Source organism: Equus caballus, chromosome X, assembly GCF_041296265.1.
Source record: "Equus caballus isolate H_3958 breed thoroughbred chromosome X, TB-T2T, whole genome shotgun sequence".
Taxonomy (NCBI): Eukaryota; Metazoa; Chordata; class Mammalia; order Perissodactyla; family Equidae; genus Equus; species Equus caballus.
In genome coordinates this window covers 143359087-143387010 of record NC_091715.1, presented here as the reverse complement: position 1 = coordinate 143387010, position 27924 = coordinate 143359087, and the positions used below count along the sequence as shown (strand labels likewise).

The window sequence follows — 27924 nt, the reverse complement described above, 5'->3', positions numbered from 1 at the left end:
GCACGCTTTACACATTAACCAGCTGAGTGTTAGTGGCTCTGAGTCTTGAGAGTAGTCTCCAAAGGATAAATTTCATAAACTAGTTTTTTAAAGTTTTTCCTGAAGTTTTTCTTAGAGCCTCTTGTGTCTGGACTCAGATCTGCCACTTGTAAGCCCTTAGACAAGTCACTTCGCCTTTATGCCCCAGTTTCCCCATCTTATCCATTTCACAGAGTTGCTGAGAAGATTGTAGAGCACCTAGCAGAGTGCGTTATAGGTGTCAGTTGTTTTCACTCTGTTAAAATTGTCAGTGCAATTTGAAACAAAAAAGCCCATTGCCCACTCCACCCCCTAGCAGCCCGGTTTAAGTGCAGGTGACAAATGTGAAAAAGTAGCTGCAATGCAGTGTGAAAATGCAAAAATGCACTCACCTTTTAAACACCTCAATCAGACCATGTTTCTCTTTGGCTTAAAACTTGAAATAAGATCCAACCTCCTTATCATGGCTTACCACGGCCCTGCTCCATCTCTGGTCCCTCTCACCAGCTAGGCTCCAGCCATTCTATGCTTTAGAACATGCTAAGCATGTTCCCACCACAGGGCTTTTGGACTTGCGGTTTCCTATCTGCAGCTCTTTTCTCCTTGCTCTTCCTAGAGTTGGTTCCTTTTCCTCCTTAGAGGAGCTTGCCTGAGTCGCCCCCCTCCACCCATCTAAGTAGTAGCCGTCCTCACTGCCATCACTCTCTATATCAGCACCTTGGCTATTTATTTCAGAGCACTGTTCTTCCCAGGAGGCACAGAGACCTGGGACAGGCCTTTGTTCTTCACTCTAATTAGGTGAAAACCTTGCAGGATTGTGGGGAGGGCTGTATGAGACACTGAATATAAGGCTGTGCACACAGTAGGTGCCCCAAAGTTAAGTAGCTGTTGTGATCACTAACAATATCTGGTGTTAAAGGCCAATCAGTCCCTGCCTACCTTGACAACCTCCTATTCCACCATTCCCCAACAAGGACCTGCAGGAAACACCAGGTTGTTTGGAGTCCTTTGTATATCCTGTTCCTTTTGCTTGGAGGACTCCTATTCACTTTTCAAGATTCGGCTCAAAAGCCACCTCCCCCACAAAGCCATCCTGGGACCCCACTTCCCCTACTCCAGCAATGATGGGATGTTCCAGTCTGGGTGGGACGTTGCCCCCCATCAGCCATGTCTGATTTGTCTGTGTATTCCAGCCTGCAGCACAGGGCAGGTGCTGTCCAAGTGGTTGCTGACTGAAAAAGTAGGTGACTTCCTGATTATGGAGGAGTTCCTGGCTGGAAGCAACAAGGTGTAGTGGAAGGCTCCGTGGCCCAAGAGGCGGAGGCCAGAGGGTTCCAACTGGGGTTTCAGCCCTTGCCATGTGCCTCAGACCAGCTCACAGGCCTCACTGGCCTCACCTTCCCAGCCAAAGGCTAATGCACACCTGCACTGCCTCTCTCCACTGCCGAAGCTCAGCAGCTTCTGGTTGATGCCTTACCCCTTCAGGTCTGCCTTCACGTCCTCCAGGTCTGCTGGGCTGTCACTCTTCCTGTCAGCCAGGACAGCAGAGGCCAGAGTAGTACTGGAGCTGAGGGAGGAACCACACAGGTCCACTGAGGCCTCAGACCAAAGGAGACTGGGGTCCCACGTCTTCCCCTTCCCGGCCGCCTTCTCACAGGAAAGGGAGACCTACATCTGTCAATAAAGTTTGGCCTCTTAGTCCTGCCATTAGTGTGGCACAGATGCCACTGTGCGTGATAACATCTTGTGAGCCCTGGCTGTGTCCTTAGCACCCTGAGCTCAAGACCAGGCACTGCCCCTGCCCAGCTCACAGTCCCTGAGGAAGTCTCCTGGTTTGAGGTTCCAGTATCCTTGCCTGACTTATACGGCCTGAGGTTCTGTGGGAGTCCAGAAAGATCATTCCTTACTAAAGGCTCCACACACTCACAGCAAAATGGTCCTCCTACTGGTGGATTGGTAGATGAAATAGGGCAGAAGCCTGCAGCCTGGGAATGCACAACCTCTTCCCATTGCGCCTTCGCGCTCCTGGAGCCATGTGCCTTCCCAGTTGCCTCCACGTGCTCCCTGGGACTGAGCTCTCTAGTGCCAGCTGGCTGTCCCTGGGATTCCTCCCCCTGGCTACTGCTTGCTGGGCTGGGCTGGGCTGCAGTCCCTACAGGAGAGGTTCACTGAGACTTCTTGGCAGGGTCTCTTCCCAAGCTCTGCCTCCTGATGCCCCTCCTCCCCCGCCACCTCAGCTTGGGTCCCTGTGGATAGGTGTTGGGCTGTCTGGGTCCCCTGACTTATCACCTGTTCCTCTTCCCCCACCGCCCCTACCAGCCTTCCGTCTCTTGCAGTGATCACCTGATGTGAAGGTGGCATGGAGCTGAGAAGTGCAAGGCAGATTCTGGGGCACTGGAGCTAAGGCTGAACCCTGAATGCTGTGTCTGGTAATGGGACTGGTCACCTGGCAGTCACCCCACCCTTACCTGGTGGCTGCTGGTCCAGGCTTGCAAGGCTGAGCGTTGGCACCATGCATACCCTGATCATCCAGGAGAGGGGTGAAGCCAGCAGCTGAGCACAGCCTGTGGAAGGAGGTCAAGCCCGGTCTGGGTTCAGGACTTTGTGTCTATATGTCTACTCCCTCCCAAAAGGGTGGGTTCTTTCCCCAACAGATGATGGGGACTGAAAAGCTGCTTGAACAGATGCTTGGGGCACAATATTCACCTGTATCCCATGGCTGCCTGACACTGGGTCAGTGTGGTCTAGTGGCTAAGTGCATACTCCCTGGAGGCCCATTGCTCAGATTCAAATCATGGCTTTGCTACCACCCTGCTGTGTGACCTTGGGCATATCACCTGACCTCTTTGGGCCTCAGTTTGATCATCAGTGAAATGGGAGTGATAATTTTTTGTGCCTCACAAGCTTCCTGAGAAGAGTAAATGAGTTAATAGAAGCCGAGTACTTCGAGTAATAATAATAATAATGATAATAATAATAATAATAATAATAAATGCCTGTGCCCTAGCACATGGGAAAGTGTTCCTGTTATTATTACTGGGCCCTGTTGCCCTTTGCTGTCCATCTGTATCCACCAACTTGATATCAATTGAGTGGGTGCTCTCTTACCCAGCCTTCCCAGGGGGAGGCTACATTCTCCATTTATGCCAATTGTACTTGTAACCATAATCACTAAATTCAATTATTATGTAAACTCATGCAAATGAATGGAAAAGGAGAGTGGTTGTTTTTTCCAAGAGAAGCAGCCTTTTCTATGGATAAACAATATAGGCAAGTTTCTTAAAAATCTTTGTCAAAATAAATATAAATAAGACAACATAAAAGGCTGAGTTAAAAATCATAAAAATCTAGAAGATTCTTCAGATTATTCTGCAAGTTAATTTGAAGTTTGGCTTCACTTTAAAGAAACTGAAAGCAGAAAGCAAAGACTTCATTTTATGAGGGTGCATAAGCAAGAAGGATGATCTGGATGAATATTCAAAGATGAAGCACTGGGCCAGAAGTCTTCCACGACAGCCACCAGCGAACTGAGTCAATCTGCACGACTGCGGTGGCCAGCACACAGTGATGCAGGCTTCACGTGTTGGGCTCTCGCACGGTCCTCCCCACTAGTGGCCTCTCCTTGCACCTGCTGAGGCACAGTGGTCAGAGGCTGGGGCCTGCTGTCCCCTTCCCGTGTTGGCTTGTGCTCCTGGATTTGGAAGTCAGGAGTCTGGGTCCAGGCATCAGCTGCAAACTAGTAAAGTTAGTGAGGGCAAGGGGCCCCCCGTGGGCTTGGGTGGGCAGAGGCAGCCAGGAGGGCCGGTCAGCAAAGCAGTCAGCAGAGGCTCTTCCTTGGGATTCCCTCCTCAGCCAGACCGCTGGAGCGCAGAGGTGCCTGCTTGCAGCGTGCACTCATGGCTCTCTACAGACACCGGCTTTACCATTCCTCTCTGGCCATCTGCTCTGAAGCATGAGGACTCCAGCACAGCTTAGAGTAGAACTATCTGTGCCAATATGTGCATGCCTAGCCTTTGCCCCCAAGGATGACTCATGCTTGGTTTGGAACCACTTTAGGACAGGTGGGACCTTGCCACTCTCAAATCACCTGAGAAAGTGGCCCCTGACTCCACCCAGATCCAGGAACTCAGAGCCCAGCTGGACACACTTGTCTCCTAGCTTGTCTCACTGGGGCCACTGCTTTTCCTCTCATTGAACCTCAGAGCAGAGATGGCCAGGGGAGGAGGGTGAGGCAGGAAAAGGAGGTTTGCGGGCTTCTGGAAGGAAGGGAGAAAGCAGGGAAGAAGCTAGAAGACCTCCTTCTAGCTATCTTCAGAGCTCAGCCAAGAAGAAAGAAGTCACCGATTCATCCATCATTCGGTCATTCATTTGTTAGTTTGTCCCTTCCTTCATTCCCCACACGTTCATCCTACCTGCTTGGTGCCCAATCAGGTGAGGGCTGGGCCTCCAGCTGCGAGTGGACCTTTATGCCTGCTCTGGAGGAGCTGAGAACCAATGGCAGAGGGTAGGAGAAGAAGTAAGATTGAAGCATAGGTAATTCCCACAAGTGGAATGCCCAGGGACAAAGGATGTGGTGGGGGTGGGAGTGCAGTAGACAGGACTACACATAATGACCAGTGGTTGGCCCGCAGCAGCCCAAACTGTTTTGGCAGCTTGACCCTGGGACAGCTTGTCACCAGGGACATTAGAAAATCAACAACTCGGGGCCACCTGCCTCTCCCAGGCAGCTCACCCTCCTCTCTCAGAGCTGATATCTGCTCCAGCCAAGCCTTCAAGTGGGGAGCCCAAGGCTCCAGATCTCACATTTCCATCACTTGACTGTGCACTTGACCTGTTATGGGAAAAGAAGCATTTAGTGACTCTGATTGGGTTTTGACCTAATCTAACTCAGATATCCTAAAAGCAGGCTTCAAGGACCAGTAGCCCAGGCCCTTGGCTGCCACCGTGCACTGCTCTGATTGGAGCCAAGCCAATATCAGCAAGTATCTTTGCTTTTCTTCCAAACCTGATGAGCTGAAAGCAATAGTGGAGCCAAGAAAGAGAGCAAAGTGGCAACTCGGGAGGAGGTTGGCATGATGGCGGGCCAATGGCCAACAGAACAAGGGGCAAGGCATTTGGGGCCACTAATAAACCATAGAGCCCAGGGCAAGATAAGGCTTCCCCAGCCATCTTGGGGCCCCTTCCCTTATTCCTAGGGCTGAGTCCCAACTAGGGGTCAGTGCTCCACACTGAGAAGGTAGTGGCAAGCAGACAAAGCTGTGGGCTCTTATACATTACTGGCTACCAGTTTCCCATTGAGGAAATGCCCAACTCTCAGCCACTGCTCACCATTCCCTGGCTTGGGTGGTCATGGGATGGCTGGGCACAACCATCCCCTCTGGACTCATCCTCCCCGACTATGGCTTGCCTCCCATCCTTGTGCTCCCTCCACGTCTCTCTTTGTCCACAGGTCATCCTGGACGTCCCTACTAGATGCTCTGCTGGGGCCCATGCATCCTTTGGCTGCTGACTTCCCCAAACTGCCAGCTTGGCAGCCTTGCCTGCCCTGGCCATGAGCAGGGCTGATTTCAATGGAGTAAAACCACAGTGAGGTTGGGCCAAGAGTTTCATCCTCCTTTGCAACTAGCTCCCTGAGGAATCTTGGCAGGGGCCTGTCCCTCTCCAGGCCTCGTGCATTCCTTCATTCATTCTTTCAACAGATATTCATTGAGGACCTGCACTGCCACAGGCACTGGGGACACAGTGGGGAATGGAATAGTCCTGGTCCCAGCTCCATCCATTGACCTTGGATCGGGGGCCACGTGGGCACCATGTGCCTGCACTGAGTTACCTTTCAGAGTCCGGATCAGGGACCTTGAAGGCCTCTTCACTAGCCAATTCTCTGTTGGGTTCTCTGGGGCTGGGGACCTCCTTGTCTTTGGAGCCCGGGCAAGACCTATGGAAGAAAGAAACATAAGTTAATCACCCAGCAGCCACCCACACTCAGGTTGGGGCAGTTACCTCATCCCCAAATGCCAGCTGTCTCCAAGGAGCTTAAAATCTGATACTGCAGGATTGGCCAATTCTCAAAATCTCATTACTGGGACCGGCCCGGTGGTGCAGCAGTTAAGTTCGTACGTTCCGCTTCTCGGCGGCCTGGGGTTCACCGGTTCAGATCCCGGGTGCGGACATGGCACTGCTTGGCATGCCATGCTGTGGTAGGCATCCCACATATAAAGTAGAGGAAGATGGGCACAGATGTTAGCTCAGGGCCAGGCTTCCTCAGCAAAAAGAGGAGGACTGGCAGTAGTTAGCTCAGGGCTAATCTTCCTCAAAAAAAAACATCTCATTACTAATAGCTACTAAATTAATTACTGTTAGCTAATACTACTAATAGCTAATAACACTACTGTTGATTGAGGGTCAGACCCCATTCTCATGACTCTGCATGCATTAACTCTCCACATCAACCCCGGACGTGGGCACTGTTGTTAGTGCTCATGTTTCCAGATGGGCAAACTGAGGTACAGAGAGCCCAAGTGACTTGCTGCAATTTCCACAGGTAACAAGGGGAAGAGCTGGGATTTGAACCCAAACAGTCTTGCTTCAGAGTTCTGGACTGTAATCCTCCATGGTGTAAGACTGATCCTAACTTCCTAATTCAACCTCCCTCGGTTCTCTTAGGTCATCAGGGAGCCCCATGGTGTCAGACCCAATGGAGACACTCCTATCATTATTGCCATTCAGGACCACTAAACCAGTGGGCCACTCCCGCCTTCCCTCCCCTGTCCGTCCATCAGGACTCTGTGATACCACCTCCTATCTCCCTTGCCACACCTCCCCAGTCTCCTTTGCCTTTTTCTCCTCTTCTTCTCCTTAAATGTTGGTGTTCCCAGCGTTCCTCTCCATCTGCATGCTCCACCACCTTGGCCACCTCCTCTGCTTCCACGGCACCAAGTGCCACCCTCAAGCTAATGACCTCTGCTTGTTCCCACCTCTCCTCTTTGCTCCTGACCCATACCTCCACTGCCTCCTGGATTGGCCCTCAGGCAGCCCACACTCAACAGGGCCAGAACTGACCACCCTCCCCCAGTTGCCCTCAGGAGGGATGACCAGGCAGCTGCGACCTCCACACCAGGGTCTGTGCCCCTCTCTCCTCACTTTCCTTAACATTGTACCCCATGGAAACATAAACATTGAGCCCCATTATTTCAGTCTCATCTGTCTGCATATAACATGTAAAGCTCTTGAGCTCTGATCTCTCTCCCAAACCTCAACCACAAAACCCTCAAATGCCTCCACACTAGAAATAAACTCATCATGTATCCATTTGAAAAGTCCTAAGTATTTGTAGCACCCCTCCTGCCCCCTGCCGCTGGTCCCCACTAGTACAGTGAGCTATGGAGCAAAAGGTACAGAGTGGGAGTCAGGCAGCCTGGGTGGGAGTCCTGGATCTGCCTTCTCTTAGCCATGTGACCTTAAGCAAGTTACTTAACCATTTAGGGTCCCAGTTTCCTCATCTGCAGAAGGGACGTTATGGGTTCTGGAGACAGGAGACACAGCAGGGACCTTCCTCGTAGGCAGCCTGGCTTCCTCCCACATCTCTTGGGTCACTTTTGCCCCTGTTTTTCAGAGACTGGTCACCTTAAGGAAACCAACAAAGCAGCTTCCGATGTTGCCTTACTACAGACATCACACTGGATGATTCTCAATCATTCCAGCAACAAACGCTCCTGCACTACTGTTCTGGGCCAGGCCATGTGCTGGAGCCCAAAAGAAATGTAGGGAACAACTTAGCCACAGCCCCTACCCTGCGGGCACTCAGAGATCTTGGCACAGACCAACCTGAGTGACAACTGTGACTGTGTGAAAGATTCTCCGGTGGAGGTATGAACACAGCACTGTGTGAGCTCAGCCAGGAAAGCCCCTCACAGATGCTGCCTCAGAAAGAAACGCAGGGGAGAGAGGTGCCCCAGAGGGGATACATCTGAGGCGGGACTGAAAAATGCAGACGGGAAAGGGCATCCCAGGCAGAGCCTACAGCCTGTACAGACGAATGGTACTGGGGGACAGATGGAGGCCCAGAAGGCTGGAGTGGAGGACCCAGGGAGGGAGGGGATAGGAGGAGAGCCCAGTGCGGACGGGCCTCGCCAGGCAAGATAGCAAGTTCAGGCTGCAAAGCCTGAATGGCGGGGGGGGGGGGGGGGGGGGGGGGGGGGGGCAGCATTGCAGGGCTTTCCCCAGGGGGCTGGCATGACTACTTCTGCCTTTCAGAAATGTTACCCAGGTAGAGATGTGGAGGAGGGTCTGGGGATGAGGCAATAGGAAACGGTTGCAGACAGCTGGGCAAGTGATGGTGAAGGCCTGGACCTGGGGGAGGGCAGTAGGGACAGAAATATCTCTAAAATAGAATGGATGGGCTCAGTGCCTGACTGGGGCAGGTATATAGAGAGGTAAGAGTCAAGTCGCAGAGTAAAGGAACCTAGAGATCCATTAGGACTCATCTTGGATGTCACTTCCTCCAGGAAGCCTTCCTAACCACGCCCAACCCCATGCTGGTTAGAGACCCCTGCTTGGAGCTCCCACTGCCCCAAGGATTATCTTGGGCATACACTCTGGCCTCCCCCCTCAGACCCTGGGCTTCCCAAGGCAGGGTCCCAGTCTGGCTGCTTCACCGCTGCCTCGCAGGCTCTGGCACAGGGGTCAGGTATGCAGCAGGGGCTCACTAAATCCTGGTTAGGTGAAGAGCTAAATGAGCAGGAGAGAGAGAGTGCTGCAAAAAGGCAGGGAGGCATGCTTCCTTTGGCCTGCCCTGCTCAGATCTCCCCCTGCCCCAACCCCACCTTCCCTGGGGCCCAGCTCCCAGCCCCCCGAATCCTGCTTGCCTGTTATCTGGCTGTCTGCCCCCTACCTTGGGGCAGGGGCTGGGCCCGCTGTGCTCCCTGCAGGTTGTGGCCCCCTGTCCTTCGCTCTCCCCAGCATTGGGCGTGATGGCATCGTGAACTGTCAAGGCTGACCCAGTGACCCCACCCAGTTTCCGGTGGCCCCCTCACACAAGCAGGGCAACTGCCCCAGTGGCCTCAGAAGGCTCTGCAGACCCCGTGTCCCCACACAGCACAGCTGGCCAGTCCCATCCCCAGGGCTCGGCCAGGCTGAACCATCACTTCCCGAGGGCTCCTGGCACACTGCATGGTCAGCATCTCAGTCCTGGCCTAACTCATGTCTGCGTCTGCCTCCCCCACCAGGCAGACAGTCAGCTACTCCAGCCAGGGGGTGGTCACCACTGGGTCCTCAGGGCCAGGTCTGGCCTCACATGGATGAAACGCTCACTCCCCAAGAGTTGTGGAATGAAAGAATGAAATAGGAGAGAGAACCCAGGTCAACCATGTCTCTCAGCCACCAGCCCACAGGCCTCATCATTTGCATCCCGGCCCTGATGACCCAGTCTCTCAAAAGGTGTGGAAAGAGCTCAGACAGCAGCAGGGCCCCCATACCTCATTCCTTCCAAGTGTGGGGCCACCAGGCGGAGTCCCGCCCCAGGCGCCATGATCTGAAGGCAGACAATCTCCCCACCTCTTGTGCTGCAGCCAAAGGAGAGAGCCAGGGAGGTGCTGGTAAGAAAGGCCTCCCCCTGCCCCGTCTGTGGGGGTGCTTCAAGGGCATTCTCCCACACGAGCCCCCTGGCTAATGTAGCAGGACACCCGCACCATTGCCTGGTTTAGGGTTTTTTTTTTGCTCTTGTCTCCTCTTGGGCCTTGAGCCCTCCTGGTGCTGCAGTCGAGCTTGGGTCACTGACCTCCAGGCCCCAGAGGAAGGGGAAGGTAGGACCCCTTCACTAATCTCCCAGTCTGAAGCCCAGCCCCCTTCAGGCACAGCAAGGGGCCTTCTGGGTGGAAACGGGACTGCCCAGCCCCAATGTACTGTCTGTAGGTGCCACCGTGATGCTGCCAACCACTTGCAGAGGTGAACCCTGCCTGTGGCCCCAGTGGACTGTCCAAAGTGGCTATTTATGAGGCCAGTGGGAATTCTGAGTTCGTGGGCTGATGGGCACTGAAGATGAACAAGATGCCAAGAAACCTACAGACCAAATTTGAAGTTGAGAGTCTGTGGGAAAGGAATGGTGGAGACTCGAGGGGTGACGGCATGTGACCAGGTGCCCATGAGCTGGAGCCCATAGAGGATCAGACATTCTCAACACTCAAAGGGCCCCTTTGAGGGTTCCCATGCTCAGAACCTGGCCCGAGGGTGACCGCACACATCCCTCCAAGTCCAATGTATTTTTTGGCCCCACTGGAGGGCCTGACACCCAGAAGTTTCAGGCTGTGGTGATGGCCAGGGCTGAAGAGAATCTAGAGCTCACTGGCTTTATGGGGGTACCCTTCATCTCAAACCACACCTCCCCAGGTCTGTAGAGTAAGGCCTAAGCCACCCTTCAAGACCCAGCCCACATCATATTATGGCCGCTCCCTCCTGCCTTCAGTTGCCCCTGGGCACTGAGCTGGGCTCTGGGGTGGAGATTGGGGTGGGCGCCAGGCCTGCCCTAGTGAATCTTCCAGCCCATTGGGGGCAGGATGAGGCCAGAGTGGCATGGGTGCTGACTCTACTAAGCTGTAGGGCCATGCACAAATCCTGCCCCAGGGGCACCCGAGAAGCTTCATAGAGGTGTAGCCCAGGCCAGGCCAGGCCAGCTGGAGGGAGATGGGGAGGAGGAGGTGGCGGCTGGCAGGCGTCTTAAATGCTGAGACCAGATCTGGTGTGGCAAAGCGAATAGGCTTGAAGCGGAGGGTGAGGGGCTTGACAGGATCAGACTGGCACTTTAGAAAGGCCACTCCAGGGTCCCAGGAGGAAGAGAGATTGGAGGGGCCAGGGTGAAGACAGGCAGGTGGGTAGTCCCTGCTTTGGGTGAGCCCAGGTGGCCCTGCTGCCCTCGGTCACTTTGGAGTTGACCCTGGTTTCTGACTCCAACCTATACCTGGAGCCTGTGGAAGACCAGGTCAGTGGGCTGTTCATCTCTGTGCCTCCAGGCTGAGACTTGATGCACTAGAGATGACCAGAAGGAAACGGAAGGGCTGCCAGGGACTGGGCCCTTCCCTACAGGAAGGCCAGGAGGAGGCCCAGTGCACACAGGCAGGTCTGATCCCCACCTGACTGCTCCTGCGATAATGACGACGACGGCATAAAGCTGCTGGCCGCTGGCCCTACTCTGCCCCATCTACAGCAAGTGGTGCCAGGAACCAGGGAGACGTCCCACTTGGGGATGTCACAGGCAAGTAAAACAGTTTCTCACTGGCGTTTCTTGCTATGTCAGAGGAAAGAGGAACAAGTGTTGCCCCAGCCTGCCCAAACCTGCACCTCTCCCTCCATGCCTTCCTCCTCCTTGTCATCCCCCTGAGTGATTCCTTCTTATAGACCCAGCTCAAATGGAGCCTCTTCTGGGGAGAGGCGGCTGTTGTGGATTGCACGGTGTCCCCCAAAAGATATGTTGAAGTCCTAGCCCTAACCTCCCGTAACTGTACCTGTGAATGGGGCCTCATTTGGAAATGGGGTCATCGCAGATGTGATTAGTTAAGATGAGGTCGTACTGGAGTAGGGCGGATCCTAATCCCAAATGACTGGCATCCTTATAAAAAGAGGACATTTAGACCCAGACACACAGAGGGAAGAGAGCTATGTGAAGACAGAGGCAGAGATTAGAGTGATGGATCTACAAACTAAGAAACACCAAGGATTGCTGGCATTACCGGCAGCTAAGAGGAAGGCGTGGAACAGATCCCCCCCGAGCCCTCGGAGGGAGCACACAGCCCTGCCGACACCTTGATTTAGGTCTTCTGGCCTCCAGAACTATGAGATGATACATTCCTGTTGTTTAATCCACCCAGTTTCTGGTGCCTTGTCATGGCAGCCCCAGCAAATTCATACAGGGGCCTTCCAGCCTCTCCTCCTCTGCAGCCCCCCACCAGCCCTGCCACGTCCCCAGACGCTCAACCACACATCAGTTCTAGTCCAACCTGAAGTTCTCAGCTGGTCTGAGAGCTTCTGGAGTCCAGGAACACTCATCCAGTGTGGCCCCAGCGGCCTGCAGGAACGCAAGTGACGGTGGCCTGTGCCAAGGAGTGTATGACTCATGCAGCTAAAAGAGGGAGAGAGGCGGGGGAGGGAGGGAATACCTCCTTTCTTGGCCCCAACAGCCGCATTTCCCTGAGACGCCAGCAGGTGGCGATATTGGTCTGTTTCTTCCCGTGAAGAGGGCCCTGCAAATCGGCAAGCCTGTAGTGAGGAAGACTGGATGATAGTAGCCAGGCACTGCACAAAGGACTTTATATGCATTATCCCGTTTAGTATGTGGGACAGCCTCGGGAGGTAGGTATCACTGCTCCCTATTTTACATGTGAGAACACTGAGGCACAGAGAGGTAAAGTGACTTGCTCAAGGTCACACAGCCAGTACAGGGCAATGCCAGGGTTTTCCCTTGTGCCAGAAGCTGTGCTCTTACTCACTGCTCTCTAGCTACTCTGCCAGGCAGCGTGCTGGGGCACAGCCTATAGGCCCTGCCCTGGTCAGGTGAGGCAGAGAGCCAAGAAAGCTTGAGCAGTGCTGTGATAGAGGCAGCAGCCAGGCCTGGGAACCCTCAAGCAGGCCAGCTTCTCTGGTAGAGGGTATCCCAGTGAGCTCAGTTCAAAAGGTGGGCAGGAGTTGTCCCACAGCAAGAGGGGAAAAATGAGATGAACCCAAGAAACCAGGCCCCAGGGTGCATGGAGGGAGAGCCCGTTCTACCGGCAAGCAGTGTGGGTGTGGGGCTGCTGGTGGAGACAAGTAGCTCAGATGTGGACACTTGCAGATGAGGGGCCTTTGGGCTATCCAGGCAGGTCTGGAGTCCCGAGCAGGATTCAAGTTCCAATGGGAGGAAAGAGACAGCTGAAGAGCCCCAAGGACACAGCCTTTGGGCGTCCTTGTGTGGTACTCTTTCTGTCTCAAACGTTCAGCCCTCCCTGAAGTCCTTAAAAGATTTGGCAGCTAAGACAGGGGTGTCCCTCCCGCTTGGCCTGCTGCATGAGATAAGGAGCTCACCTTCAGACTTGAGCCACGGGGGACGGAGCAGAGGCAGGCTTGGAAGGGGGCAGCCTGGGCAAGGCCATGCCTGGGGCCAAGGCTGTATAGTCTCCTGTCCCAGCCTGCCAGAAATCAGCTTTTGCTGAGGTGCTGTGGGACCCAGGGTTTGGCTGAGTCACTGCGCCCCATGGGCCTGGGCTCCCTCAAGGGCACAGCCAGACCTGGACCTCTCAGAGAGCCAGGCAGACAGGAGCTGGGCATGGGGACTAACGAGGGCTGCCTGATAGTGCAGACGGCTCCCCTGGAAGCTGCCCGGTGGGCTCCTGCTCTGTCGGGGCTGTGGGATCTGAGAGAAGCGTCCAGCTGAGCCTCCCTGACAGCCCCTGTTGTGCGCTCTGAGGGGGGCTCCCTCCTTCCCGATGGAGGCTGCTCCGTTGAGAGACATCTCTGGTATCTGGAACATTCCATAATCTGGTCCCAGTTCTGTTTCCTGGCGCCTCACAGGCAAGTTTGGTCTCAGACTTCTGGCCTCCAGAACTGTGAGACAATACATTTCTGTTGTTTGAGCCCCCAGTTTGGAGTACTGTGTCACGGCAGCCCGAGCAGACTATGACAGCCACCCTGTTATGACAGCCACGTGATGAGGCTTAAACATACCCCCAAATTTTCTGGAATAAATGTTGAAATGCCTCTCAAATCCATAATACATCACAACCAAATTTCCTCCTATGTTCTCTTTTAAAAAGCATCTGAAACCATTCATTGCTTTAAAAAAAAAAAAAAAAAGAAGAGAAATAAAGAGAAATTAGAGATGTGCATTGTTTGGGGTTGAATCGTGTCCCCTACAAAATTCACGTTGAAGCCCTAACCCCCAGGATGTCAGAATGTGACCTTATTTGGAAATAGGGTTGTTGCAGACATAATTAGTTAAGATGATGGCATAATGGAGTAGGGGGCCCTAATCTAATCTGACTGGGGTCCTTATAAGATGAGGAGATGACGACACAAACACGCACAGAGGGATGACCACGTGAGGACACAGGGAGAAGACGGCCGTCTGCAAGCCGTGAAGAGAGGCCTCAGAAGAAGCCAACACTGCTGACACCTTGCTCTCGGACTTCCAGCCTCCAGAAGTGGGAGAAAATACATTTCTGTCATTTAAGCCCCCTAGTCTGTGGGACTTTGTTATGGCGGCCTCCGAGTCCCCTCGATGCTGCTTTGTGAAGAGCTCTCAGATCTCTCCATTTGTTCCAAAGTTCTTACAGACAAAAGTTCAGACAAACAGGGGGGATCAAGAGAGGGAGGAAGTGAAGAGCAGGGGCATCTCCGGCAGGGAGGCCCTGGCCGCCTCCTCCCCAGCCCAGCAGTCCTGCTGCTCGGGCCATGGGCCACGGCTGGGGCTGGCCTCACATTCCTGGCTCCCCCTGGGCAGAGAAGGTCTGAAACCCCGCTCTCCTCCGCCAGTCTGTGCTGCAGCAGGTGGGCCTGTCTCCCTCCTGGCACAGAGGAAGTGGCCCTGGGGACTGTGGTCGCATACAAACGGTTGTGGGGCTTGAGTTGGGGAGGGGAGTAGGGGCTTGCAGTGGCGTTAGAAGAGCTGGAACAGCCCCTGGAGCCCCTGAAAGTGACCTGTAGGGTCAGGTGCTCTGCCACTCTGGCCTCCAGGTCTTCCAAGAGTGTCACAGAGGCACAACTCTTAGCAGACCTGGATTTGGGCAAAGCTCCCAATCCAGGCAGGTGCTTTAAACAGCGACAACAGGGCAGTGATGCTCTCAGCAGGACGTAGCACAATTCAGCACAAAGTACAAGGAGGTATCGATTGCTCTTCATCCGCAGATAAGAGAGCACCATTATCTGCCCCAACACTCGGGGCTCAGAAATCAGGGCAAATCAGGGCCCCACCTGGAGTGAGATCACCAGCACTCGGCCTGCCCCTGCCCTGTCACTCCACTGCCGGACCCTCCCATCTGACCGGCTCACAAGCCAGAGCCAGCTCTCGGCCCCACCTGGGCTCCCAGCTCCCAGTGGGGCTAGGCTGGGGCTAGGCAGACTCAGCATGTGCTCAATTCACATTGCCCAAGACACTTTGGCTCTGCCTCTGTCCACACTGGCAAAGAAGGCAGCTTTGAGCAGTGCTGGGGACTGCGGAGTCCCCTTCCCCGGCAGGAGGCGGAGGACAGCGTTGGCAGGTTGAACTTGGCCAACTTACAGGAGAGCCGGGAACAAGCCTAAGAATGGCAGGGCTGGTGCCCCGGTGACAGGCCCTCTCCAACCCTGGAGTTGGTACTTTTTCTCAGAATGTTGTGGCCACCACTGGGCTTAGTGGTCAAGGGTTAAAGTGACACAGATAAACATTAAACAGACAAGAGTGATGCGCTCTCTCCTTGGAGGCCAGGTTGCTTTTCTCCTTTCAGCCCTAGGACATCCAGCCAGACAGGGCCTTACTGATTTATGTGCCCCATCCTGTCCCTGGGCACATGGGGACACTGACCCTGAGGTCCTGCAGAGAGGTGACCTGGCAGAGGTTTCACAGTGACTGAGTGGCAGGCAGAGATGAGTAGCTGGTTACCTGCTCAATCCAGGGGTGGATCTTGCCAGAGCAGGTGGGTCTTGGCTCTTCTCAGAAGGCCCGTCCTCATCCACCACCTCAACCCTTTGGGCAAGAAGAGAAACAGATGACCGTCCCCAGGGCACTCACATCCCGCTCAGCTGCCCCGGAGCTTGCTGCTCCTGAAGCGTATGCTTTCTTTTAGTGGAGTCTAGGGCCATGAGGTGGCCCAGGCTAGGGGCTCAGAAACTCCAGCTCGGAATAAGGACAGCATACAGGATTGAATAGGGTCCTCCCAAAATTCATGTCCCCCTGGAACCTGGGAATGGGACCTTATTGCAAATAGGGTCTTTGCAGATGTGGTTAGTTAAGATGAGGTCGTACTGGGTTAGGGTGGGCCCTAAATCCAATGACCAGTGTCTTTATAAGAAGAGGGAAATTTGGACACAGACACATAGAGAAAAGAAAAGTCATGTGATGGTGAAAGCAGAGACTGGAGTGGTGTGTCTACAAGCCAAGGAATGCCAAAGACCGCTGGCCACCACCCGAGTTTGGGAGAAAGGCCGGGACAGCTGCTCCCTCAGAGCCCTCAGAAGGAGCCAACCCTGGTGACACCTTGGTCTTGGACTTCCGGCCTCCAGAACTGGGAGACAATACATTTCTAGGGTTTATGCCACCCAGTTTGTGGTACTTTGTTATAGCAGCCCCAGGAACCTAATACAGCCAGTAAGAGCACACCATTATCTGTCACTCCTTCTGTGCTACCACTACCCTCTGCTGGCTGTATTCCAGTCCACCTCTGGGCCTTTGCACCAGCTGGGCCTTCTGCCTGGAACACTAAGCATGCTAGCTCCTCCCTGCTTCTCAGTCCTCAGCTCGCTAAGCTACATCATGTCCACCCAACACAATGTCCCTAAAATTCAACTTTCCAGAAGTTTCTTCCCTGTCTTCCTCAAATATTCTCTTCTCCCAGAAGACGTCCTGTCTCAACTAATGGTGACACCCCTCCTTCATTCAGCTGGAATGTCCTAATGTCTTGATCATTCCTTGTTGAACTCTGTTCACTCTTTAGGGCCCCTCTCCAATGTCATGGTCACTTCCAAGAGCCTGGCCAGGCAGGGGCTCCCAATGGCAAGCCTCTGGGCTCCAGCCCAGTGGTCCTTCCTGCCCAGCCTTTGTCCAGCCCGTCTCCAGCAGGTGGGGGAGGGCAAGGAAGCAACTCCTTCGTACCCTGGTCGCTACTTTTGCTTCTGAACCTCAGAGGCCCTTGGAAACACTACAGCTCCATCTTGGTTCAGGGGCCTAGCCCTGCTAGCCATTGGCAAATGGAAGTTTCTGGCCACAAGCTGTGTTCTCTCAGCCAGGCTCCTACCTATATAGAACTGGCTGCCAGGGCCACATGTGCCACCACAGCCACCTAGGTGCTCACCTGGCCTCTTGACAAAAGCTACCACCCCCTCACAACTCCTCCTGCTCAGGGACAGCAGCCAGCACCCACATCCCGCCCCTGCCAGCAGGAGGCCTTCTCCGGGGTCAGCAACAGGCTTCCAAGGCTTCCCGTGCTGACACTTACCTCTTCGCAATGAACGGGGCCTGCGTCTCCTGGGCAGGGCTGCTAGAAAGGAGGCAGAAAGGTGACATGTTGGGCAGAACCCGTGGACAGGTGACATCATGACCGCTCTGCCTCAGAGGGTCCTGGGCCTCTCTCTCATTCCCAACACCTTGCCTGCCCTGATAGCAGCAGTCAGACCTCTCAGTTTTCCAGAAAGTACATCTGAGAATCCCAGAAGGTCCGGCTCGAAGGGCCCTCTCAACGCACCCCTCACCAGCCAGAGGAAGATCAGAGCCCTGAGGGGAAGGGAACTGTCCCAGAGCGTGGAGCAACTCACCTGGGGCTCTTCTTGGCCGCTGACAGGACGTACGAGTGCTCCCGGGAAGCTGTCTTCCTCACCACACTGCTTGCAGCCTCTGACCTGGGGTGGCACAGGGAGGGAGCATCTGATGGCATAAGGCAGGACTCAGAATGGCTCGGGGCCACCCCAGGGACGAGAGTGGGCAAAGCCAGAGTAGCGCCTGCTCTGAGGACTATTCCAAGGAAACGCGGAGACCAAGGGAAGGGCGACCATGTTTATGGAGCACGGAGTGCGGGCCCAGCCCTGCACTGGCTGCTGCCAATTCACACTGCCTCAGTGACTCCTTACTATCCGGGAAGGTACGGGCCAGTATCATCCACAATTTGCAGCTGAGACAACCAAGGCATGGGGACCTTTGGTGACATACCCGAGATCACACACCCAGCCAGTAGCAGAGCAGGCAGTCAGTGCCCGGCAGCCTGGCTCCAGAGCTCCTGGCTCTTCCCCTGCATCTCCCAGGCCCGGAGACCCCTGCCCTTAGAATTGCCCATCTGCCGGGCCTTTAGCACAGGGGCTTCACTGTTTCCTAAGCCAGTAGATGTTGGGACTGGGGGCGTGCTGAGCACAAGGGGGCTTTATTTCCTCAGGTCCTAGCTGCCGCCCAAGCACCCAGGTCTCACTTTGGGGTGAGGGGCATTGGCAGCTCCGGAGCCTAGCCCTGCCCCCCAGGCACTAGGCCCTGCCCGGACTCTGCACACACAGCACACACAGTGGGCTCCTCCAATTTGCTCAGGACCCTTTATAACAAACTGATCTAAAGTCCTGAAGCACCTCCCTCCCCACCCTGCGTCCACACACTGATGAGGCCTCCCCCAGACGTTCATTACCTAGGCTCTGCCCCATAGAAGGTTTACAAGAGGGTCCCCAGCACTGCACGGGTGATTCTGGGACTCAAGGAATGACACCTGTTGCCGGCAGCCACTCCTCCAGCAAACGTGCCAGTGCTGATGTGCTTCCTGTTGTGCATTTCGTCACGCCCGCTGGCACAATTTCTATTTTACCAGTTTGCGGAGACTTGAGCCCCTGCCCTGCCCGTGGGATGCCCAGCGGGCACCGTTACCTCCGTTTCTGCTCGTCAGAAGAGAAGGGCATCTCCTCCTCTTCAGCGGCCCCTGATGCTGAGCTGCGCCTGATGTTGTAGGGCGCCCTGGGGGCAGGGGAGGGGTTGAGGATGCTGGCAGTTATGGCCCTTCTGCCCCCTACCTCTGCCCCTGTTCCCTGTCATAGGCTGCTACTCTCAGCAGCTTAGCTTCCTGATTTACAACAACACACGCTGGCATCGCTGCCTCTGGGCCTTTGCTCATGCCGCTTCTTCCTCCTCAAGAGCTAGCCCTCCTCCCTCTCCCTGTTCCAACCCAACCGTCCCCCAAGACCAAGTTCAAGCCTCATCCCTTCTCCAAAAAGATTCTCTAGCTGCTCCATGTCACTGGATGATGGCAACAAGGGACAAGCAATATAAAGATGTGGGGCTCCTGGGAACTGTGGACACAACCCACCCCTCTGTCCAGAGTGCCCCCTCCCTGGGCACACAGGAGGGGGCCTTGGATAGGGGTCAAAAGGGGAGCTCTGGAGGGAACCCCAAAGATTTATATCCAAGAAGTAGCTAAGATTTAGGCACAAAATGCCCATCAACTGATAGGCTGCCAGGGCCAGCCGCTTGCTTAGGATCATCAGGCCCCAGCCCAGCCTGGCCCGGCCCAGAAGGCCCAAGAAACACAACCAGCCAGTAGCAGCCCCAGGCCCCCATGACCCTTTCTCCAGACCCATCAGCACCTTCTACAAGCTCCTTCAGCCCCTGCTTTGCCTTCTGTCAGAAGTACAATGTGCACAGCTGTCTAACTTTCTGGGGCTTGTTGTCTTCTGGTGGGCTCCATGCCACAGTGGCAACTGGCAGGGATGTCAGGCCAGCGGGACAAGCACTCCCAGGCCATGCTTAGAGGCAAGCGGCCAGATGCCCTCAGCAGGCCCGGTATTTGGGCTCATCCCTTGCAGGAGGGAACCGAGCTGGGTCTGTGATTGTATACGTACAGCTTCTTGTAATCCTCAGTGGTCATCTTGTAGCCGGAGGAGGAGGGACAGGGAGGCCCAGCGGGAGCTGCTCTCACCAGACCGGCAGCGCTGGAGAGGCAAGGAGTTTCCGTGTGCCCACCCGCAAGTCCCCTCCTCGCTTCCAGATTTGCCCACAGGGCCCAGCGGGCACATGGCAGGTGGATGAAGGGGTGCTAGTGGCCTTTCCTCTTTGCTCTCAGGCCTGCCAGACACCCAGAACATCCGTGCCACCCTGAGCAGGGCAGCCCTCCTACCATAGGCAGACCCAGCCCCTGGGGCTCTGCCTTTTTGATGGAGCCCAGCTGCAGCCTGACGCCAAGATGCTCTGACGGCATGCCGCCTCCGCCTGCCGGGAGAAGGTGGGCTAAAGCACACCGCTCAGTGCAATCAGTCAGCAAGTCGAGGCTGCGAGCCCCTCCCAGCCTCCTCCCTGCACCTCTCCTCCAGTGACCAGGGCTGGTCAGGACTGGCTTAAGGGCTGGGCACCAGTAGTGGCCCAGGGTGTCCCAGAGGCCTGGCTGCTGGGAGACCAGAGCGCCCAAACGGAGCACGCATCCACCTGGGGGGTTTCGGTTCCCACACTGCTCTCCAGGGCCCCGCCCTACATAGGAACAGAGTTGCCACTCGCCACCCCCGCAGTGACAGGCAGAGTGTTCTCTCTGCTGTGAGCTTGGCCAGCGCCCCACAGACACACCTTTTCGGAGCTCCATTGGCCTTGGGGAAGTGCTGCCGGGGCTGGGACGAGCTGTCTATGGGCTTGGTGAACACTCCCCTAAAAGAGAGCCCAGAAGAAGCAGCCTGGTGAGCTCCCCTGGAAGAAGCCAGGGGCTGGTGCAGGTGGGTACAGGGAGGCGGGCAGGGTCCTGCTGTCACCTACCGGATGATATAGCCAGTGGGAGCCCTTGTGCTTGGAGGCCTGCCAAGGGGAAAGAAGGTATGAAGTGAAGTGAGGCCTCATTGGAGGGCCCAGGGTGCCCTACTTTCTCCTGTCCCCAGCAACAGCAAAGCGGGTTGGTTGGCGGGTGTCCCAGTATGGTCAGAGCAAGGGGTGCAAGAGTGGCTGGCCGGGCTGCCAGTTCAGCTCTGCCTGTCTCCCTCATGCTCCCCAGGAAAAGTACCTGTGGCTGATTTTTCCGGGGCCAGCCTGGCCCAGCTCTAGCTTGCAGCAGGTGCCCAGGAAGGTGTGTTCCATGGCTGGGCATTCGCTGCAGAGGTGTCCCCTCCAAAGTCTGGCTTCTCCCTGGCCTGCCGGGCCCCAGTACTTCCCTGAGCAAGAGCTCTTCTGGAATTACTGACAGTCTCCCACCCTCTACTCTCAGAGCTGGAGCAGATCCAGCTCAGGCTGGAGGCTCCATGGTGAGAGGCTTGGGGCTAAGGCCACGGCAGGCAGAGCCCACGGCCCCTGGCCTGACCCTCTGCCCCTGTACAGCCTCCTCCAGGAAGGCTCATGAGGGCCCAAGGGGCAGAGCCAAGGCATGAGCCAACCAAGGCCAACTGCCCCTCCCTCCCCACTCCTCTGGGGGCCAGCTCCTCCAGCCCCTGGGATGCCCACATCCCAAATCTTAATGGAAGTTTGAGACTGGAGGGCATGGCCAAGGCTTGGTCAGTGGCTGGAAAACATTAGGCTCCACGTGCTAGATGCCTCCTGTTTGGGAGCAAGTGAGCACTGAGAGGGCTCAGAGGACTTGGTGGGGGCAGCCAAGAGCTAACAGTGTAGGGCAGCCAGGGCTGTGAGTTCCAGGCTCAGGAGCAGGGGACAAGGACTCAGCAGATGGCCCTTCTGTCTAGCAATAGAGGAGCTTGGGGACCTCATGCAGGCAGGCAGGAAGGGCAGCACAGAGCCTGTGTTCTCCATCCCCACAGAGCCTGTCCTTAACAGGGGACAGCCTCCTGGAGGTGATCAAGTTGCAGGAACATTTTGGGTGGGACCTGAGAAAGGAAGGTCACTTATCCCACTTCTAGCCACACAAGCATTTGTGGCTGAAATACCTATGGCCTGGGGAGGCTGGGCCACAGCCCCTGGCTGACTCTGGACCCTTTCTGGGAAAGAATGAGAGCCAAAGTTTATGTAAACTTCCAGGCACTCCAGCTCTGAGTCACAGCATCCCAGAATGTGCCTTCCAAATGCAGCTTCAAACCGAAGCCCAGAGTGAGAACTGCACCCCCCGAAGTAAACAAGCCCCCCAACGAGCAGGCTACCTTTGAACTATTCTCAGGCCCTTGCCAACCTTGCCAACCTTGCCAACTGCGGCTCTCACAACTGCAATTCTCTTTCGTGTTCATCTCTCTACTTGGTTCGTGCCCCTGTTCCCTGCCAGGATGTCAGTTTCCTGAGGAGAGGGCTGTGTCCTTTGTGGCCAGCACAGGACCTGGCAGGTAGCAGGCGCCGAGTCACTGTGGGATGATGGGCAAGGCTAAAGTTACTGGAGGCAGCCCCTGGGGCTAGCAGTGAACTTGGCCACCTCCTTTCCAGCTGCTTCCAATGCTTCTACTACCACCCAAGGCAGGCTCTGGCCCTGCACTCGCTGCCGCTGCCGCTGCCAGCTGTTCGGAGCAAGAATCAAGCCCGCACTTTGTGGCCCCCATCCCCTTACTCCTCAGGAGGAGTTCCTCCAGACACGGCCAGGAGGTGCTGGCACTTCAGAGTCTCTCTGGACAGTACTATGCAAAAGTCCTCTAAGTAGAGGGGGGATGGGCCGTTCCCCTCAGCCAGCTGTCAAAATATGTCATCCTGAACTAGGGAGACAGTTGGAGCAAACATGTGAATCTCCTCTGGCATGCTGGTTACCAGGCGCACTCAGCAGGCAGGCTACCGACGGGGGGACGTCATGTGCGACTCTCGAAGCCACCCGAAGCACCTCAGGGACATTGTCTCACTCCCTGCAGAGGGGTCTCAGTGACAATTTCGATCCCAGTTGACAGTTGGCGCCACGGAGGCCCAGCAGGGAAGGCTGTCAGCCCCAAGGCCACACAGCCAGGCCAGGCACCTGGATCCAGTGACCCCTGCTTCCCATTCCCAAGAGTGAGCAAAGCAGAAACGCTCGTGTTTCCTGTGGATTTCAGAAAATTCACTGCAGACCCTGATGTCCCTTCGTGGCTCAGGCTCCCTCCCCAACCTCTGAGGACTGCAGCATGGGGCCCGCCCACCAGTCATGTGGGCATCACCTCTTACCTGGCAGCTGATGACAAAGATGTGGCACGGCTCCGGCCAGAGGGCAGCTCGCTGGGGAAAGAGGGGTCCCAAAAGAGTGGCTCCCAAGCTCCATGCCATCTGCCACCCTGTGGCCTCCATCCTAGAGGCTGCCTGCTAGGCCCCAAGGCAGGGGAGGTGGGGTGCAGTATATGCACCCCGGGAACTTGGCCCACCATTGCCGTCGCCCCTTCCCTGTCCCCGGCCTGCCTCTACATGCCATAAGCATGTGCCATACCTGGGGCTTTCCCACCCTGTGACTTTGGTCGAGTCTCGCCCTCAGCTGGATTGCTTTCTCAGGCTCCGGCCTCCCCAGCTGGCCTGTGGCCACATGGCCTGGCCTAGCTCTGAATGGCGGAAGCCCTTCAGCATCTCCAGGTATGGACGGGCGCCCCCGTGGATCACAACCCCGTCCCCACCAGCCCTCCTGGCCTCCTGGACTTACAGTGTGCAGCCCTCCGATTCATCCTGCTTGGTGATCCAGCTCTTGTCCCCCTTCAGTGTGGTTCGCACCTTCATCTGCTTGAGGACGTTATTGCGTTCCTCTTCACCCGGTGGGAGAGGCTTCCCTGGTGGGGGCAAGACCACACAGCCTCAGAAGGGAAGCATAGCCCAGGACCCTAGGGCCTCCTTTCCAGCCCCCCCAATATGCCACTCTCATCCTGCTGCCCAGGCAGTGCTTGTGGCCCTTGCAGGGCAGGCCTGGAAGAAGGCAGCCACATGCCAAGCCCGGGACAAGAGGGAGCCCAGGCCTCACCTTTGGTGCTGCCTCCGAGAGCTGAGATGCTCATGGCGTTTGCTCTGCAGGTCCTTTCTCAGTTGATTCAACAGGGCTCCTGGGGGCAAAGGCAAGCACACGGCTTGTCACTTCATGCATTTATAATGGCTCCAGGTTACCATGTGGTTCCTGGCACACCAAGACTATCCAGACTGTCTGCTTGGGCATTGGGAAGCAAGAGTTGGTGGAGTCCTGGGTGGTGAGCAGAGGTCCCCACTGGGCAGCGTAGCCACCTTTCTGCCCAAGGCCGCTCTCCTGGGGAACACAGCCTGGCTGCCAGGGGCTGTCTGCTCGAGAGATGGCTGATAAGGGCAGACCACAAGCCCTCCTAGAGACTCTGATGGCCAGACTCTGGGCCCTGGTGAGGCCCATGCAGACGGCGGGCTCCCTGGGGGCCAGCATGGTGGACTCAGAAGGAGGGACTGTGGTAGGGCAGGGGCTGGGGACCAAAAGCTTTGGGATTGGCCCATCTCTCTTACTCCTTAGTAGCTGTCTGACAGACCTTGGGCCAGTTAGCTAACCTCTCTGGGCTGCCTCAGTGTCCTCATTTGTAAAATAGGAGTTTAAAAAAATCTACGCATCAGGACTGCTGTGAGGACAGAATGCACTCATGTTCTTGCAAGTGCTCAGTACCATCTGGTACGCAAAGATCACAGGGCAGTTGGATAGGAGCCAAGCAGCAGTGAAACTCAACTTGTCCTTGCTGGGAGAGGGGACTGCCGGTGGTCCTCAATCAGTGCAAACACAGCCTGGGGGTGTGCAGGCCTGTGTGGTTCAGGTGTTGGCTCCATCTCCAGAAGAGAAAGCCCGGAGTCCCACTGCCAACTCCTAATGACCCTCGGGGACCAGGCGAGGGTGGGGATCTATGAGGTGAGGATTCTATGATCTTCTTTCTCTTCCTTTCTCTGCCTTCTCGCACTGCTTGCCCTCCTGGCCTCCTCGATGCCCTTGAGCCAGGTGCTGCCCTCCCGTGGCCAGTGAGGGGTGGGCCATGGTGTCGGTGAGGTCTCTGAAGCTTTCACAGCGCCATGAAGGCTGTTTGCCCCAGGAGGGTCTGGGGTGACAAAGCCGGCTCTCCAGGCTGCCGGGAGATGGAAGGCCCACGTCATGGGTCTAGTTGAAGCCCTGAACCGCCACAGCTGGCCCCTTGGGCCTCAAGAGAGGGGCTGGAAGCTCATGTGAGTGGTGACAACGGGCAGCAGCGGCCCAGGCTCCACCAGGACAGTCCTGAGGCAGAGCAGCCTCCTTCTTAGGGGGCCTGCCCCCCTCTGGGCCCCTGCAGGGCCAGGCCCTGAGCAACCAGGCCCTGCTGCCAGCTGGCAAGGCCTGGACATGTTTCTGTGGAGGTTAGGGGCACACTAAAACAGGCAGGCAGGGGGCCAAGAGCAAACCAAATTTGCCACATCAGCAAGAGCTGGCGTTCCCATAAACTGCACTGAGTGAGCAGCCCAGGAGGCCCGAGCCTGCTGCATGCCAGGAACAGCACCTCATCACCAGGAATGGGTGCCCCCGTGCCCAGCCCTGCACCAAGGCTGCCATAGCAGAGTTCATTCCACAGGTGATCCCCAGACCATAGAGGCCCAACTGTCCCATCCCAACAGCCATGGAGTGGCCCAACCGGGCAGGTCACATAGAGTCGCCACCTGAGATCTTGGTCCCTTGCTCTTCTTGTGCTGCTGACTGACTGTGAGACCTTGGGTGAGTCCCTCACCTCCTCTAGGCCTCAGCTCAAGACTTGGTCTTTAGGTTCCTTCAAGAACTCATCAGTTTTCCCTTGACAAACCTGTTGACCACGTTGCCTAGAAGTTTTCTGCCAAATCAGAACCAAATAAGCCACTTCCAAAATCAGGACAGACTTACACACATGCAGAATGACAGAGGCAGAGGGGCCACTGGCAGCTCCCAGGCGAAAGGGACTGAGACCCACACAAGAGCCCACAGTGAGGGAGAGTGGAGTTGGCAGGGGACTCCGTGCTGCCTCATTTCCTTACAGTAAGAAGACTCAGGGCTTACTGCTCTACCTGACCAGGCAGAGACAAGGGCCAAGGCTTTGTCTCAGAAATAAAATGTCATTTTTTTGATGGGACAATAAATCTGAGAGTCAGGCAGAAGCATCTTCCCCGGGACTGAAGATTGGAAAGCAGCTGTTTGGGACAAGGAGCCTTTAAAGTGATGAGTCCCAGCCAGACTGATGGACACACGAGATTTGAATTATGTCGTAGCTAGAGATCTGGCTTCTCCCTCCATTTTGCCAACCCCTCCTCTTCCCACACCCTCACAGCCCCGGTTCAGGCCAGTCACTTCTGACCTCCTCCCTGGACCACCTGCTTTCATCGGTGCTTCCTTCCAGCAGCACTCATCGGCCCCTAATCCCACTTGGCCCACATCAGCCCTGGCTTCTCACTCAACTTCTGCCAGCTCCCCCACGTCTCTAAGACTGGGGGCAAACTCCCCAACGCCCTGATGCAGCCACTTTTTTCACCAACCCCCTCAATGTCCATGCTGTGCTCCAAGCAGACCACATGCCTCAGCATCCCCGGAAGGTAGCTCTTGCTTAGCTGGTCTCCCCACCCAGAATGCCCTCCAGCTCCTCTTGCTGAACTAAGCCCTGGTCCTCCCTCAGGGCCCCACCAGTCTGCCTGCCCTGCTCCTACTGGGCTCTCCACTCCTCTGACCTCAGCCCGTTGGTACTGTTGACCCAAGACTTCCCAGACAAGACGTGTCCCCTCCACTAGCCTCAGTGAGGACAGAGCCCAGGCACCCCCCTCACACTCCCAGCACACAGCCTGCATGGGCTACCTCTGCTGCTGGGCTGGAGGCTGGAGGGGCCATGCTTCTGACTTACCAAACATCGCCACCCGTCCTTGGACCCAGTTCTCCCCTCAGACCCATCGTCCCCTCCCTTCATTTGACCCTTCTCAGAGAGCAAGGCAGAGCAGCCCCCCAGGCAATGGGCAGCCGGGAAAACCCTCAGTGCGGCCAGGAGCAGACCACTGGGAGGGCGTTTCCCGGGCAGCTCACACACACTGCTGGTGGGCACGTCAACTGGGGCATCTTTTTAGAGGACAAGTCTCCGAATGTATCAAAAGCCTCAGGTCGGGCAAGCCTGACGATCCAGCAGTTCCCCTCACAGCCGTCTCCCCCAGGGAGACAACTGCGTAAGCAGAACAAAGTGTACAAGAGGGGCATCGCCCCAGTGCTGAGTGTGATGGTGAAAATTTGGCAATAATCTAAATTCCCAACAGTCATATTTAAACATATTATCCATCACCATCCAAGCAAATACTATGCAGCCATTACCAGTGATATTGATGTATACAATATTTAACAAGCCTTCATCTATATGGTTTCCATATATCAAGTGAAGGCAGCTTTTAAAACAAGATGTGTAGGATGGTGCCATTTACTTAAAAATAGATTTACATAAACATGCAGAGAGAAACATCTGAGGATATATATACTCAAATCTTTTGCTCCTCTGTGTATTTCTAATTTTCCTATCATGAACGTGTATTGCCTGTGGGATAAAGACTGAACAAACAATGGTTTAACCAAATGAAATGGGAGCTGGGGCTGATGGATAGCTAATAATGGGCCTCAAAAGTTGATGCCAGGTGAGCAGAGCCGAGGGGGCATGGAGAAGTGAGGAGAGTGAATGGATGCGACAGCCCCAGGAATTTTCTCCCTCACACCAGAAGGGTGGACAACCCGGGGCCGGGGGGACACCCTGGGCCTCTAGGGGGGCCTGCTGTGCCGCGCCATGCCACACTCTGTGGGGCCGCACCCAGGCGCACGTGGCCTCCTTCAGGAGCCTCCATCCTCTTTGCCCGCAAGCTTAGAGTGGGAGGGGGAGCAGGCGGTGCGTTTGGGGTTTGATCTCAGTCAGGAGGTCTAGCAGCAGCTGCTTCTGGCAGCATGACGCATGCAGAAGCATCCCCGGGAGCAGGAGGCCGGCCTCCGCTCAAAAGCGCAAGGGGCGCACTAGAGCCAGAAGGATGTGCTTTGCACACACGGGTGCTGAAGGCCCCACTCCCTCCCCCTGCTTGGGGAGAGCAGAACTCTGGCCAGGTGAGGAGGATTTCCCCCCAGCACTCCCAGCCTGGCTGACCACAGCCTCGGCCCTGCCCTTCGATGGGGCCCGGGGATGTGGGTTGCCAGCAGGACACCAAGGCTGGCGCCCAGTCCAGGGGCCAGGACGCGCAAGCCGGGTAGGAGATCTACAATGCACAGGCAGCAGTATACAGTCGTCTCCGCTTCATCGGGAGCAAAGCAAACCCTCCTGAGCCTGGGAGGTCAGGCGACTACCAGCCCCAGGCCACACTTCCAACACATCCAGAGGGTGGTGGGTGCAGCCGGAATGTGAGCCTCAGCTGTGCAGCAGCCATGCTGACCCCACACA

General features: G+C 55.9%; 1 protein-coding gene across 20 annotated transcripts in view; it reads right to left on the bottom strand.

The window, feature by feature from the left end:
- Window positions 1-27924, bottom strand: part of ZNF185 (zinc finger protein 185 with LIM domain) — a 66924-nt gene that overhangs the window by 28046 nt on the left and 10954 nt on the right. For 5 of the 20 annotated variants that reach the window (XM_070257564.1, XM_070257566.1, XM_070257569.1 and 2 more), the window contains exons 2-17: window positions 23505-23583; window positions 23193-23316; window positions 22730-22780; window positions 20435-20473; window positions 20252-20329; window positions 19537-19626; window positions 18569-18655; window positions 17485-17568; window positions 17169-17210; window positions 15617-15700; window positions 9492-9578; window positions 5849-5953; window positions 4751-4849; window positions 4431-4502; window positions 2487-2582; window positions 1496-1585 (exon numbers count right to left, since the gene is read on the bottom strand). In XM_070257564.1, coding sequence (XP_070113665.1) covers window positions 1496-1585; window positions 2487-2582; window positions 4431-4502; window positions 4751-4849; window positions 5849-5953; window positions 9492-9578; window positions 15617-15700; window positions 17169-17210; window positions 17485-17568; window positions 18569-18655; window positions 19537-19626; window positions 20252-20329; window positions 20435-20473; window positions 22730-22780; window positions 23193-23316; window positions 23505-23538 — 1262 coding nt within the window. In that variant the 5' untranslated portion in view covers window positions 23539-23583. The remainder of the gene's footprint in view (window positions 1-1495; window positions 1586-2486; window positions 2583-4430; window positions 4503-4750; window positions 4850-5848; window positions 5954-9491; window positions 9579-15616; window positions 15701-17168; window positions 17211-17484; window positions 17569-18568; window positions 18656-19536; window positions 19627-20251; window positions 20330-20434; window positions 20474-22729; window positions 22781-23192; window positions 23317-23504; window positions 23584-27924) is intronic. The other 15 variants (XM_014729264.3, XM_014729266.3, XM_014729267.3 and 12 more) reach the window with 6 other exon arrangements.